Source organism: Chamaea fasciata, unplaced genomic scaffold (genome assembly GCF_029207755.1).
Source record: "Chamaea fasciata isolate MVZ Bird 193981 ecotype frontalis unplaced genomic scaffold, bChaFas1.0.hap1 SCAF_26, whole genome shotgun sequence".
NCBI classification, from domain to species: Eukaryota; Metazoa; Chordata; class Aves; order Passeriformes; family Sylviidae; genus Chamaea; species Chamaea fasciata.
In genome coordinates, this window is record NW_027094111.1 from 2,135,734 (window position 1) to 2,148,999 (window position 13,266).

At 50.7% G+C, this 13,266-nt stretch overlaps 1 protein-coding gene across 2 annotated transcripts; it reads right to left on the bottom strand.

Annotated features, from left to right (window-relative positions):
* Positions 1 to 1,608: 1,608 nt before the first annotated feature.
* Positions 1,609 to 10,715, bottom strand: ZC3H12A (zinc finger CCCH-type containing 12A). 2 transcript variants are annotated; one of them, XM_066204382.1, is made up of 6 exons: positions 10,691 to 10,715; positions 10,154 to 10,597; positions 7,104 to 7,243; positions 5,505 to 5,739; positions 4,470 to 4,576; positions 1,609 to 4,379 (listed from the first exon to the last, which is right to left on the bottom strand). In XM_066204382.1, exons 2-6 carry the CDS (start codon positions 10,483 to 10,485, stop codon positions 3,385 to 3,387), a joined length of 1,809 nt encoding a protein of 602 aa, XP_066060479.1. In that variant the 5' UTR covers positions 10,486 to 10,597; positions 10,691 to 10,715; the 3' UTR covers positions 1,609 to 3,384. The 2 variants fall into 2 exon arrangements, with proteins under 2 accessions (XP_066060479.1, XP_066060478.1); XM_066204381.1 differs by lacking the exons at positions 10,154 to 10,597; positions 10,691 to 10,715 and adding an exon at positions 7,716 to 10,138.
* Positions 10,716 to 13,266: the final 2,551 nt, after the last annotated feature.

Consider the following 13,266-nt stretch of genomic DNA (forward strand, 5'->3'; position numbering starts at 1 on the left):
AGGAAACCTTCAACAGGCCCATGTGTGACCTCCTTCCCTCCAACAGCCCAGTGAGCTGACACAGCTCTGACCCAGTTTGGCTCACCCAGGAACACAAACACCCGGCAGTCATAGCAGGCTCTACCCCCAAGGCCCAGGAAGTGCTCAGCCAAAGGATGCACCCCAAAAACCCCACTTTAACAGCCCCAGCAGGGTTGCCAAGGTGTGCAGGCAGGCAGCCCCACCACTTCTGGCGCTGAGGAGAGTGCAGGGGAAAAGATGTGCAGCAGCGACAGTTCCCATCAGCACTCCCATTTCCCAAACCTCTGGCACCACAGTGAGCCTGGGAAATGGGGACACAGCACTTTGTGTGAATGAAGGAGAAAATTCACCTGTGGGAGTGTGGCTGGGCTTGCTGGCTGCCCCAGCAGCACACACAGCAGCTTGGGGAGTAACTTCCACCAGACCTGTGCTAGGGCTGACCCTCCCAAACTGCTCCGTGTGCCCCAGGACTGTCACTGCAAGAGAAAAGTCACAACCAAAGTCACTCAGCTCCAGCTCATCCTCTCCTGGCTGTGACAATGAACCTCTGCACTAATTCACTTAATTCTGTCTCAGTGCAGCTTTGAGAGACACAAAAACATCTACCCCTCTCTACATATCCTGTGAAACTAGAATTACCTATTGTCTATTACAGGAACACCAGCCTTGAAATCCTGGAGCAGTTTTCAACTACAGATCCCATTACAGACAGCAGCAAAGTCCTCACCAGGTTCAAGGTGTGCTCAGAGCCCTGATACACCACTCCATCCCCCCACCACACACACACAGAGCCACATGAGCTCTGTCACTGCGGTGACGTCCTCAGAGGCTTCCTCTCCCACAGTCAATAAAGTCACTTCAGACTGTGAGGTTGCAGGTTTGAAATGCAGTTGGTCTCTGGGAGCACCCGCCTCCCTGGTTTCTGATTAACTGGAGAGTCACTGTCTTGTGGCAAATGAAGAGCACAAGTTTCAATACAGACCATAAAGTTATTTAACCAGCGAGATAAGAACGTGCTGTGCTGCACTGGAGCAGGTGGGAGGGGCAGATCCCTACACCACAGCATGAGCACTGATACTCCTGCTGCACTTCCAGTCCATAACAAATCTTCAGAGCAAAATCTGGGCATGTTACCATTCACTTATTCCACACATCTGACACAGATGTACTGTAACCGGATCAAACAGGCATTTATTTCCAGGCTGTACTGTGGAATTGACCCTTAAAGTCAAGCCCACAGTCCACTCCGAGTCCGAAATTGCCAGGAAGGTGCTTTAGCACCTGGGACAGCCACACTGTGGTCTGCTGCTTGTCCCACCTGCCCTGTCAGGGCCTGCCCCAGGCACTGAGCAACCCCAGTAAAGCCAAATAAACAGCAGGCACTGCACATGCCCTTATCTGCCACAGCACATGGATGTTTTGGTCTCGCTGCATCGATTAACAGCCTGTCAATAACCAGCCCTCAGACTGCACACAGAGATCAAAGCCTGTCACAGGAACCCCGGGGAGGAAGGACAATTTCTCTGACTTCCTTGGAAAGCCAACCAAAATGTTGAATGCTCCTCCACAAAGCCACCAGAGACCAAGTATGTCAACTCAGCAGTTTTTATTTCTATAACATAGTTCTTTGCCATGGCTTTCACATGGCTATTCAGTACATGACTATACTGCAGAGTGATACAGAAAGTTCAGCAAGTGTCAGCTGGGGAGTACAAAATGTTAATCTTCTCATTGCAAGAGAGGCAGCAGATACCAGCATTCCACCAGAAACCCAAACCCACCTTGCCAAGTAACACATGGCTGAGGTGAGAACAGCGTTGATTAAAACTGCAAGCAGCAAGGTGCTGAACAATAACATTAAAAACCATTTTTTTCCTGTAATTTACAAATAGGCAAAGTATTAGGTTACTTAAAATTAAGAAGCATTTTGCTTACTAACATGAAACATTACTAATTTGTAATGTATCATTATTCACCAGGTATACAGGTTTCTGTGTCCCTGTGGTCTCATGGCACATGGTGCCAGTCTTGGCAGGTCATTCCTTGGACATCAGAGGGAAGAGCAGGAATAGACAGCACTGCTCCCAGGAGGGTTTCAGAACCAGCTGCCTTCCACTCTCCCCTTCCTAATTTGCCACTCAATAACCTTGGTTTAACCACAGAAGGGCGTATTGTATTTAGAAAACAACAACACACACAGATACAATGTGTATCAACAAATCAACTGCTTCTGGCCTGCAAGTGCCAGGAACATTTCTGCATCCCTGGCACAGCAAAACTCCAGGACCAGAACCAATTACTACAGCAATTGGTTTTGCATTTTTAAAGTCTCTTACAGTACCTACAATAGGAAATATCTTACAGAGTAAGAGGAAATCGAACAGTCTTGCCAAATAAGTCTTATTCTACAATTCTGGATGCCGCTCTAGTTGGGCACAGCCGAAGGGGACAGGGGAATATTGCTGAGGAAGAAGACGAAGCAACAGCTTTACAGACTAAAATATTAAAAGACTCCTCGGGAAGGCCCCTGGCAGCAGTCCAGATGTGACTGCAGCTGTTCTACTGCTGTCTGAAGGCAAAAGGCACATTAATAAATCCTTGTCAGTGCTGTACAGAGCCAGCCTGGGACAAGGGAGAGTTCCAGAGCAGCACTCACAGCGTGCTCAGCTCACCCACCTGCTCTGACACTGCAGCTGTCAGCACATGCCTGGCACACAGCTCACACAGCTCTGGAGCAGTGTCCAGCTGCTCCTCCTGAGCAAGGACTGTGCTCCTGGGAGCTGAGCAGCTCACTAAGCACTTGCGGTCCATGTGGCAGAATTACCTCACCTCAGGAAGGCAAGCTGAGGTGGGAGGGCTGTGGAAAACATCGTTCAAAAACCCAGCTTCGGATGACATTAATAACACAACATTTGCTACAGATCTGAATGGTGGGATTTAGTAAAGGACCTAATAACAGCATTGACAAGGCACTTGAGTCCTCAGAAACTAGCCTTAGGCCACTACAGAGGCAGCACCCACTTCTCTCACATCTGGTCATGGACAACTGCAGGAATTCAGGGTGTGCTAAACTCCCACAAACCCCAAAGGAGCAGTCCTGCTCTGGAGCTGCAGCCACTCTTCCTGCTTAGCAGCCCCTAGGGAAGGTGGGATGCTGAGGTGTTCTCACCTCTCCCACAGCCATGCAGTCATAGCTGGAGCAGAATTTACTGTGAGCACACCACATCTGGCATCCAGCCTCCAGCTGGAGCCCAGTTCTTCCAAAGGAATAAGAAGGAGCACTCAGAAGGCATCTGTGCCAGCTGCAGAGGCACAAGCAGCCCCCCAAACTCCCCCCACGCCTGGTTGCCCTCAGCACCTGCCTCACATCCCTGGGTTCTGGGCCTTGTAGGTGAGGATCTCTGCCGCCAGCCTCTGGGGGTCCAGCAGCCGGGGGAAGCGGCTCATCACGGCGTCAACCAGGTGTGGGTGGAAGATGCCGCACAGCTTGACGTGCACGCTGGCCCTCTCCTCAGCAAACTGCTCCGAGCCAGCCCAGGGCCCCGAGTCCCCGTAGGCCGGGCCCGGGGCCCTCTGCACCGCACGGGGGTCGGGCACACCGGGGGATCTCACCTGGGGCAGGGGGAACGGCTCGGACCAGAACTCCCGCGAGCGCGGCAGCGCGGCACCGAACTCCCCGGGCAGGCTGTACTGCCCCGCAGCACCTGTGTGTACAGGTACCCCATAGCCTGAGAAAGAGTGGGCAGCTCCTGAGTGAGACATCTCAGGGCTGTACTGCAAGAAGCTAGCACCAGAGGAAGAAGATTTATGGGAGCTGTGCTTGTAAGGGACCAGACCGTTCTGCTCTAAGCTGGGGGAACGTGGGTAGACGGGTCTCTGCCTCCCACAGGTGCAGATGGCCACCTGCTCGGCGTGGGGATGGTCACAGTGACTAGAACACCTGTGGGGCCACATGTCAGACAGTTGGTTCTCCAGAGACCCGATGCCTGAGTCGAGACGCTCCTGAGAGATGTAAGACAGAGAGTCCATGGGAGGCTGCTGGTACCTGTCAGGGGAGACACTGCCCGACACGCAGCCTTTGGCCTGAAGCACAGCTTCACTGGGCTTGGCTTTGTGGGCCAAGCTCTTCCTCTCTGCAGAGACCCTCTGTAAAGAGCTCTTGTCACTCTCTGTGGGTACAGAGCACAAGAGCTCTGCCTGGGAATCCCTTTTTCCCTTTTTCTCCTCCTTAGCACTGGTACTTCTGGTTGGAGACAGCCTTGCGTTGGCACGGAGTTCATCAGCTAACGAGCGCTGGGGCTGGTTGATCCTTTCAGGATGGTAGAACTTACACTTAATTCCATAAGTGCATTTCTTCCCTGTAAGGAAAGCCAGAGCATGGAATGAGCAGCTGGATTTGACTAGATTATGAATGATACCTTTCTTCACATAAAGAAGGCAGGTCTTACCATAAGGGCACTGCTGTTTCTTGTGCTCTGGAACTACAGGTTTCTTCCTGAGGAAGTTATCCAGGCTGGGGCCATGACGCCCTAAGGGATCATCTGGAGGCATAAACCTAAAGCAAAACAAACCTCAGTAAGAAGCAGTTCACTTTTCTAAGTTGGTTTCTTCTCAAATCCTCCTATTTCATTGAAGATCAAAAGCTATCTGAGCCCTACAAAGCCTATTTCCTGCAGAGATAACCCTCCTACCACCCAGTCCACACCAGCACAAAATGCTTCCCCCTTCAGGCACAGAAGAGGTTCAATGCTTGGTTGTCAACCAGAATTAGTACCTGCTGCTGAGCCTGCTAACAATTTCCTGTCAGGAATCACACCCTGAAGCTCTCCTTGGAGCTCCTAGCTCCAAATTAGGAGCAGCTACTGAGATGCCATCAACTTCTTTTGCCTTTGTATCCTACAGCTTTTTTTTATTTCCTCACTGGCATTTTGCTTTTCTCATGCATCACTTGCTACTGCTTCATTAGAACAAGCCAGTGTGTTCACACACTGATTTTTCTTAAAACATCTTTCTTAAAAGCCCAGGAAGATGTGACCATGATGCCTTGGAGTGGCTACCTGGGACAGAGGCTAGACAAAGCTAGGAGAATAAAGTGGGTATTTATTAAAGGCCTTCAATAGATACACTTCAGCCAGTGCAAAAGCCTCGCACAGGCGACACCCAAGAGGGACCATGGTCACGAGTTTTTCAGACAGATGTAAGTTTGGTCTATTTGCACATCGGGGTTAATGGTCCAGTTATAGCTTCAGGTAATGAAGTCACATTCCCCCAGTTTGCTCCCCAACAATTCACTTCTGCTTATACTTTTCATGGCCTGAGGCAGAGGGTGTCCTTGGATCTCAGGCCTGGAAGGATCGTTTTGTCTGACCATAAAGCGAAGAGACCGTACCAACACTCCACACGGAGTTCAGATTTATACCCTAACACAGCACAGGCCCTGAACAGAACACAAAAAGCCAAAAAACTCAAGGCATCAACCATACTTGTCGTTGACAAAGGAGTACATCAGCAGGCGCTCCTCGATGAACTTCTTCCACTCGGGCCGCTCGTTCTGCAGGTCCCTGTAGGTGTCGTTGGACACCACGACGCCGTCGGACTCGTGCGCCAGCTTCACGATGAACCGGTCGTCGTAGCACACCACGCGCTTGCCGCCCACCCGCCGCGACGGCGTGAACACCAGGATCTTCTTCTTCTCCAGATCCCGCAGGATGTGCTGGTCTGGGGAAAACACGGCTGTGAGCACACGCCTGTAGCCCTGGTTCCATGCCTGATTTTCTGTTTTTCTGAAATTCTTTTCCCAGGGAGTTTTCTATCAATGGGAGAAGTGCTTTTGTAACTGTACCTATGTTATTCGTTCCTTTCCCTGGGAGGGAACTTCTTCTTGATGTCCCTCTACTCTGACCAATGTGATGTTGCTCTAAGTTTTCTTACATTTTGAGTATTGACAGTTTTGTAGTCGCAGTTCCATGTAAACTATGTATATATTTAGCTTTGTCTACATATTTCTCCTCTGGGAGGAGAAATATGATTGATAGTAATGTTCACCTAAGAAGTAGTAACTGTGTAGCCCATCTTTTGCCTTCTGATAAAGTGTATATAAATGGAGTCAAAAATATTAAAATTCGTGTCCCTAACAGCGACAATGCGATTAAAGAAGTTTACCTTTGTTTCACCAATCAAATTAGTTCTGTGTAAAACAGTATAAAAGGAGGACACATCCCAAAAATAAAGGAGCCGTTTTCAGCCTTCTGAATTTCAGATTCTGTGTCGTCGTGGTGTAAAAGAGCGTCACACGCCCTGCACAGCCCTTCACATGGATAAAGTAATGTTATAAATAAAAATTCATGTGAAGTCATTCAGTCTCTCTGTAACCCGGACTGTATTCAACCCTGCTCATCGCTGTCGCAACAGGACACAAAATAAAGATGCTTGACTCCAGTCAAGAAATCAGAAGGCTTTATTTACAATTCATTCAGCCCTTTTATAACATGCTGTGCTAAAAAGACACGTTATTGGTCCATAGGACTGACACCTCTCCCATTGGCTGAGTAACAGAAATAGCAAACACCACTTCTCGTCATGAGGAAAAAAATACTGTTTACACAAGGTTGTTTTGGGAAAAAGAAAACTGTTGAAAAGTTTCCCTTGAGAAGAGCCAGCTCTTCTCAAGTTCAGAAAATAGTAAGTCCACACATTGCTGTTCTGAGTTACTCAGAAATCTCAGCTCTCTGCAAGCTCCCCTCAATTTGAATAATTCTGGCTAAATATGCTTCAGTTAGATACGAAGCACAAAGTGTACCCCTGCAAGAGGGAAAAAAATCATGAAATGAAAAGGCAAGAGGTTAAGAAGCAGAGCAGTATCACATTCCTTGTTGTCTGAACTATTCCAACTGATTCAGGCAAAAGCTGGCTTAGGGGAGAAGTTAATGACTAATTCCCCCGGTCACTCAGCTCATTGCAGCTCCTACTACTCAGACATTCCATTCTGAAGTTAATTACTGACTTAGCTAGAACTCTGCAAGCTCACTAAGTGACAGAGCAGTCAGCCTGAAAAGCTACTTTTGGTTTTCATATTTTCATACCTGTTATGAGCACATCTGGTCGGGGCTGCTCCTTCCTCCACGATGGCACAAAGACTGTGATGTCCTTGTGTCCCCTGTCCCAGAACCACTGGACAGCCAGAAGGATACCTCGGCAGGAGAACACTTCTTTATTCCCATGGCTGCGAAGGAGAAAATTAAGACTTTAATTCCCTCGTGATTCAGTCCACGCCAGTCAGGCAATGCAGAGCAAAGGGAGGTGGCAACTAGGATAAGCTCCAGTAAAGTGATGAGGAGCACGGGCAGCAGACACAGATGTTTGCCTTGTGTAACAACATCCTCACTCAGACCTGCCCAGCACCCCTGTTCAGTCCAGCACCTCAGGACACCAGTAAACACTCAAATACTCACTGGGAGGGAGGCAGCAGCTGGAACTGTTGCAGCTGCTCTGAAACAGCCTCTGCTTCAACCCTGGCCTTCTGATGGTTATTTTTAGCCCAGAGCACAATGTGATCCCAAACCCCTTTGTGCTACTCTGACAGCTAATGCCAGCAGCTGTTTCCTGCCAGGGTGCACTGTACCCTCACTGGGGGTTTGCTTGCCAACTTGCGCTGATCGCTTCAGGAAAACAAGACATTTTATAGGCACTCTCACCTCAAGGAAAGATGATTCATTCCACGACGGCTCAAAACCTCATCTACAATTGCACTCTTTGCAGAAAATGGCAACAAGTCCTGTGATCGGCATTGCTGAGTGAACAGCTCATGGCAGTTGGAGAACAAAGTTTGACAACCTCGTCAGAAGCCAGATACTGATGCAAAAGCTTCCTAATTATTCATTAGGTCATATCAATACGTTTCCAGAACTTCTAGGAGGAAACTGCCCCTCCTGTTTTACAAGCACTAGTATTTACAGTGCAATCAGCTCTTCTGGTGATAGCATTTTTGGCAAACTTTCAGCACTTCTATTCCAGCCTGATATGTCACTGTGGGGATCCAACTGCCCGTGTTCTGTGACAGCATTCATGCACTGCACCAAAAGGGGAACTGCTCTCAGAATTTAGGAAGATTTTCCTCACCTGGGCACTCCCTGTCCCAAGTCTTACTCCTTCCACCTGCACCTGAATGAGATCTCAGCTCCCACCACCCCTCAGCAGAGCCATTCCTGCCGTGGCACTGTTACAGCATCACTACAGAAAAGTCTCACTTCCCCTCCAGGCCTCACCCTCTCTTTGAAACTACAAAGGAAGTTGAAGAGCTGTACAAAAGTACTTATTCTAGAAGAACTAAACGCCTGGCAACAGAACTCACACTTAAAGAGACACCTAATGCACCTCCAATAGGAATCCTGAATTACAGAAGGCTGGCAATCACCATCAGAAGATGCTCCAACACTTTTCTCCAATATCAGATGAATTTAGCTATAAATAGCCAGGCACAGGTCACTACAACTTTTTAGAGATAAATGTGAAAATCAAATCCTTTCTGGTGGATTTCTTTTTGGTTTGGTGGGTTTTCTTTTTATATTTTGAGTCCCTGCTACCAACCTCAAACCTCCAGAAGGCAGCTAATTGGGCTGATCTGATTTGGCAGCAGCCAAAGAAAAATTCCCTTAGAAGGAAGTAAAAGCTAATTTCCACTATGATTTGCATAGGTTTGTCAAGAGCTGTTGAGGGAGGCCGCTGTACACACTGCAAATGAATCAGCAGGGAACATCACACCATCAATACAGGAAGTTTCAGAATGGAATTCCCCTTCTAGCAAATTGCTTAAAAAAAGCCAGGCTGCTGCTTCTCATGTCAGACCCTGGGCTCTGGCCTGCCCTGACTCACAGCTGCTGTGATTTCCCCTCTGCATTTTGGGGTAACTTTCACCGGTAAGAGGCTCCTCATTAACAAACACAGCCAATCCTGCTGGTAAAGCCCAAGCACTTATCCAAGGTAAACTTTGCTGCCACAGTCACTTATCAGCCTGGGCTCACAATAGGCCATTTTCCACCGTGTTCCCAGAGCTTTGGAACTGGAACAGGTTCTCTTCAGGGATGCCAGGCACAGCTTTCACTCTCCAGCCCTGTTCCACTGCCATCACCTTTTCCTCTTTTGTCCCGGGACCCGCCTGTGCCCCATCACTCTCAGTTCTGTTCTCGGAACTGTCAGCCAGGGCTTGGCAAAAACCACACCTGCAAACAAACCTCCACGCAGCACTTTCACCTCAGACAAACCTACTGCAACCCACACGGCAGCTCCACCTGCACCCAGGGTTATTTTTTACAAAATCTGAATACAAAAACATAAACAACAAAGCAGGCGGCTTCTGAGCTGCAACAGAAAAAAAAAGATTTCAGAACCCGGTGCGTTAAATTTTAAGAGCCCGGAACACCCACTATGCAGAGGTGGGGAACACATCCTGCTGGGGTCGGGGTGAGGACAAGCAGTGCTCACCATCATGGGAGTAAAAGTCAGCGTGAAAAGTGGGGACATCACACCAACAAACATCCAGCCCTGAGATTCTGGATGCTCCATGGATGCTGGGGGCTCTGGTCACAGTGTCCAGCAGGGACACGTGAATTGCTGAGGACGAGCCACAGCCCTGCCTTGGCAACACCTTCGACATCTCGTCCTCCTCTACCTTGTACAGAAATTCACCAAAACGCAAGAGGCACAATTTGGAGACAAGTCTCCAGTGCGGCTCCGTATTACAGAGCCTTCTCTAATTAACCCTATAATTATTTATTGAGCAACTTCCTGCTACGGGAACTTTCACAAAGCCACTAGCTGGGAGAACAACGTCCCTTCAGTTACCCCCCAGCGCCAGAGCACAGGAGGAAATGTCTGTTTTGGAGGAAGCACCGCTGCCCTCATCATCGCCCCGTGACTGCTGCCTCCGGGCGGCCGGACGGGCCCGCACCGGCAAACGCGATGCTCGTTCTCGCGTGCTGGAGAGGCACCTCGGAAAATATTACCAGCCCCCTTCCAAACACACCCCAAAGCGGCAGCTTTGAGGGACGCACCCGCAGCTTTTCGTCCCCGAGCTCCGGCAGAGCTCATCCCCGGAGGTGACACGGACACAGCCCCGCGCCCACCCCGCACGCACCTCATGGCCACGTTGCTGCCATCGATGACGATGGGCTTCAGGTTGTCGCTCTCCGTTTCTTCGGGGCCTGGAGCGGGGGATTTGTTGCCGGCGCCTCCCCGAGGGACCAGCGGGGCCTCGCCGGGCTCGGGCGGGCCCTCGGGGCCGTCCCGCTCGGCCGGGCCGTGCTTCACCAGCTCGCCCAGCACCGTGTTGGTGTCGGCGCCCAGGCCCAGCTTCTGCAGCACGACGCGGATCTCCTCCGAGGAGTAGCCGAGCTTGCGGAAAAAATCCACCTTCAGCTGCAGCTCGGGGCCGTCCCCGGGCCCCTCGGGGCCCTCGCCGCCGCTCATCCCCGCTGCGGGCCGGGCCGCGGCCGGCAGCGCCTCAGGCCAGCCCGGGGCGACGCCGCCCGCGCTCACGGCTCCCGGCGGGGGACTGGCGGCCTCCGCTCGCCGCCGGCACCTGCGGGGCGACAGCGGCGTTAGCGGCGGGCCCGCACCCCGGGCCCCGCTCCCGGCCGGACCGAACCCCCGCCCCGATCCCCCCAGCGCTCACCGCGCCGCCGCCGGGCTGCCGCTGCCTCTCCATGGGGGCCGGAGCGGGCCGGGCGGCGGCCGCCGATTTATACCGGAGAGGAGCGCGGGGCGGAAGGGCAGAGCCAGGGGAGGAGCGGCCGCCGTTTCCCGGCCCGCCCCGGCCCGCCCCGGCTGCTGTGACAGGGACAGGGGCACCGCCAGGGGACGGGCTCCGTGGTAACAAACGTCCCTTTGCACCGCCTGCATCCCAGTGATGCGGCTGGCCGTGATTCGGCTTGTCAGGCCCGGCGTGCAGAGGAGATAGGCGCCGGCCGGAAACATCTGGCACCCGCCGGTGCCTGTCCCCCGCTAAACCGCGCCCGCGTGGAGCTGCAGGGGTTAAAATCTGCGTTGTGAAACGTGCAAAAACTTCAAATCTCTGACTTCTGATTAATCACGCCTAAACAATTTAATGGAGGTAGTTGCAAATTTGCTCCCCCCGAGGCCATGTACCGGAGCCCAACTCAGGGAGCAAGGAACTCTCCCAGTTACAGGAATACATTTGCATTCATCTTCCTTGTGGTTACCCCGAAACAATCAGTTTTCCTTGTCTCTGGCCGTGTCTGCAACCGCACTGTGTGCTCAACAGTAACACACACACACAGCGAGATTCAGATCAGAGATAATCCGTACTCAGTTCTTAAGTAGGTGCTTTCCCAACACTTCTTTCCCTTGGAATCTACTCCAGTCAGCATGAATTTAGCATTGTTTGTGTGCTTTTGCTTTCAGGCTAAAGTCAATTGCACCAGAAAGTATGGCCACAGATGCACTTCACACAGGGCATAGCCCAGGGAAGAGGCACCAAGCTGAATCTCCTGATTTATGCAAAGCAGTGACAGCAGCCGCATGGCTCTGATTTGGTGAAAGAAAAGCCAGGAGAGAGAGAGAGGCTGTTGGCTTCTCCACCCGAAGAGTCAAGGGAGTCACATGCCGGTCACACCTCAGAGCTCCTCATGGGTGATTTTGACTATTGGTTTTTTTTTTTTTTTTTCCTTTTTCACATTTGGAAACTGCTTCGAGGGGAGGACAGGGACTGGCAAGGCCGGGTGCCCCCAGGATGGCAATTAAGAGCTGCCAGCAGCATCTCATCCTGCTGAGTTGGGAATTCTGGCGTGCAAAAAAGGAACTAAAGTATCCAGGGGCAGTGGGGACACAAAGTGCTCTGTGACAGCAGGAGCCCCGTCCCGTGGATGGGCTCAGTTCCTCCCAGTCCTCCACTTCCATCCCCTTTTCCGCTGACTCCGTGTAAGCTTTTTTCCAGCCTGGTTCCTTGTTCACGAGCAGGTCTCACAAAATCCTGATGCCACGTTTTTCTAGGGATTACCACCTCCATGTCCCAGATTTTAAAGGAAGAGTCGTCCTCTGGCAGAGCCTTTCATCTCCCACTCATGCATTTGACACAGTTAAAATAGGCGATATTCAAGCTCCCATTATTAAGTGAGGAAGAAGCTGGCCTTGTGCCAGTTCCTTGGGAAGTGATGCAGCTTTGCAACTCCTGCTAACCGGCCACAACCAGGAGCCCTGTCAGCAACGTGGCCCTGGACCTGGCTGCTTACCTATGGAAGCTCAAGGCAGTTAACTCACTTCTAAAAAAGGGCTAATTAAATCTCGTTTATAAAAGCCTGTGTGGGACCATTATGTTAATTAAAGACAATTTAAATGCCTGTATTTAGCAGCATTTGGGAGTAAATGAAACTGAATTAAGGCCACTTTGATTCTGAATGAGAATTTTATGCAGAATTTTAATGTTCTACTTTAGACTTAGTTAATTCAATTTAATTTTCTTAAGAATCCTGTATAGACGAACCCTGAGTAATGAAGTACCTACTAAGGCACCTGCTCCAAGCTGAGCTCATTCCTCAGCTTCTCTGGGGGCTGACATGGCTGGGACTGGCTGCCTTGGGATTTATGTGTTTCCAGCAGCTTTGGTGTCCTAAATGCCTTGTTCGTCTGTGGAGTGACCTGATGGCTCATCTCACTGCGCTCACCTACATGTGCTTCTGGTGATGGACTGAATTGTCCCATCACCTGCAGCTCAGAGATTCAAGAGGTTCGCAGAGCTGCCTCCGGATTTTCTTTTACAGCAAGCAGTATAATTTATTACAGAGGACTCAGCACATTCCGGAATTAAAGGAAAACCAAATGATGATTTATGCCCTTTCTTTGGAAGAGGGTCACCATGCCTCATGAGGAAAGCTGAGCAACATCCCTTCATGGTTTTTTTTACAGTGCAGCCACTCAGGTTCATGGAGATGCCACCTGGGAGACCATCTGTTGCTCTGACTGGCCTCGATGAGGAAGTCTCTGATGGCAGCACTATCATGGGTTTCTGGAGTGAAAGCTCACCAGCTGAGCAATGCCCTTGTCTTGTCACACCCCAGTGGAGGCACTGAGGGAAGGTTACTCCCACTTGCGTATTGGGCAAGAGCTCCTGGCCTCTGGACCCCAGTGCTGTGGGCTGTAGTGGCTCCAGAGGAGAAATGAACCTCAGATCTTCTCAGAAAAAAAAAAAAAAAATGTAGCAAGGGAGGACTAGAGGAGAAGCTTATCAAGAAT

Excerpts from the sequence above, each read along its gene's own strand:
- ZC3H12A (XM_066204382.1), bottom strand. The coding sequence starts at position 10,485 with ATGAGCGGCGGCGAGGGCCCCGAGGGGCCCGGGGACGGCCCCGAGCTG. Across the intron at positions 4,577-5,504 it reads TACTCCTTTGTCAACGACAA|GTTTATGCCTCCAGATGATC; the intron begins GTATGGTTGATG and ends GTTTTGCTTTAG. Across the intron at positions 4,380-4,469 it reads GAAACAGCAGTGCCCTTATG|GGAAGAAATGCACTTATGGA; the intron begins GTAAGACCTGCC and ends CTTTCCTTACAG.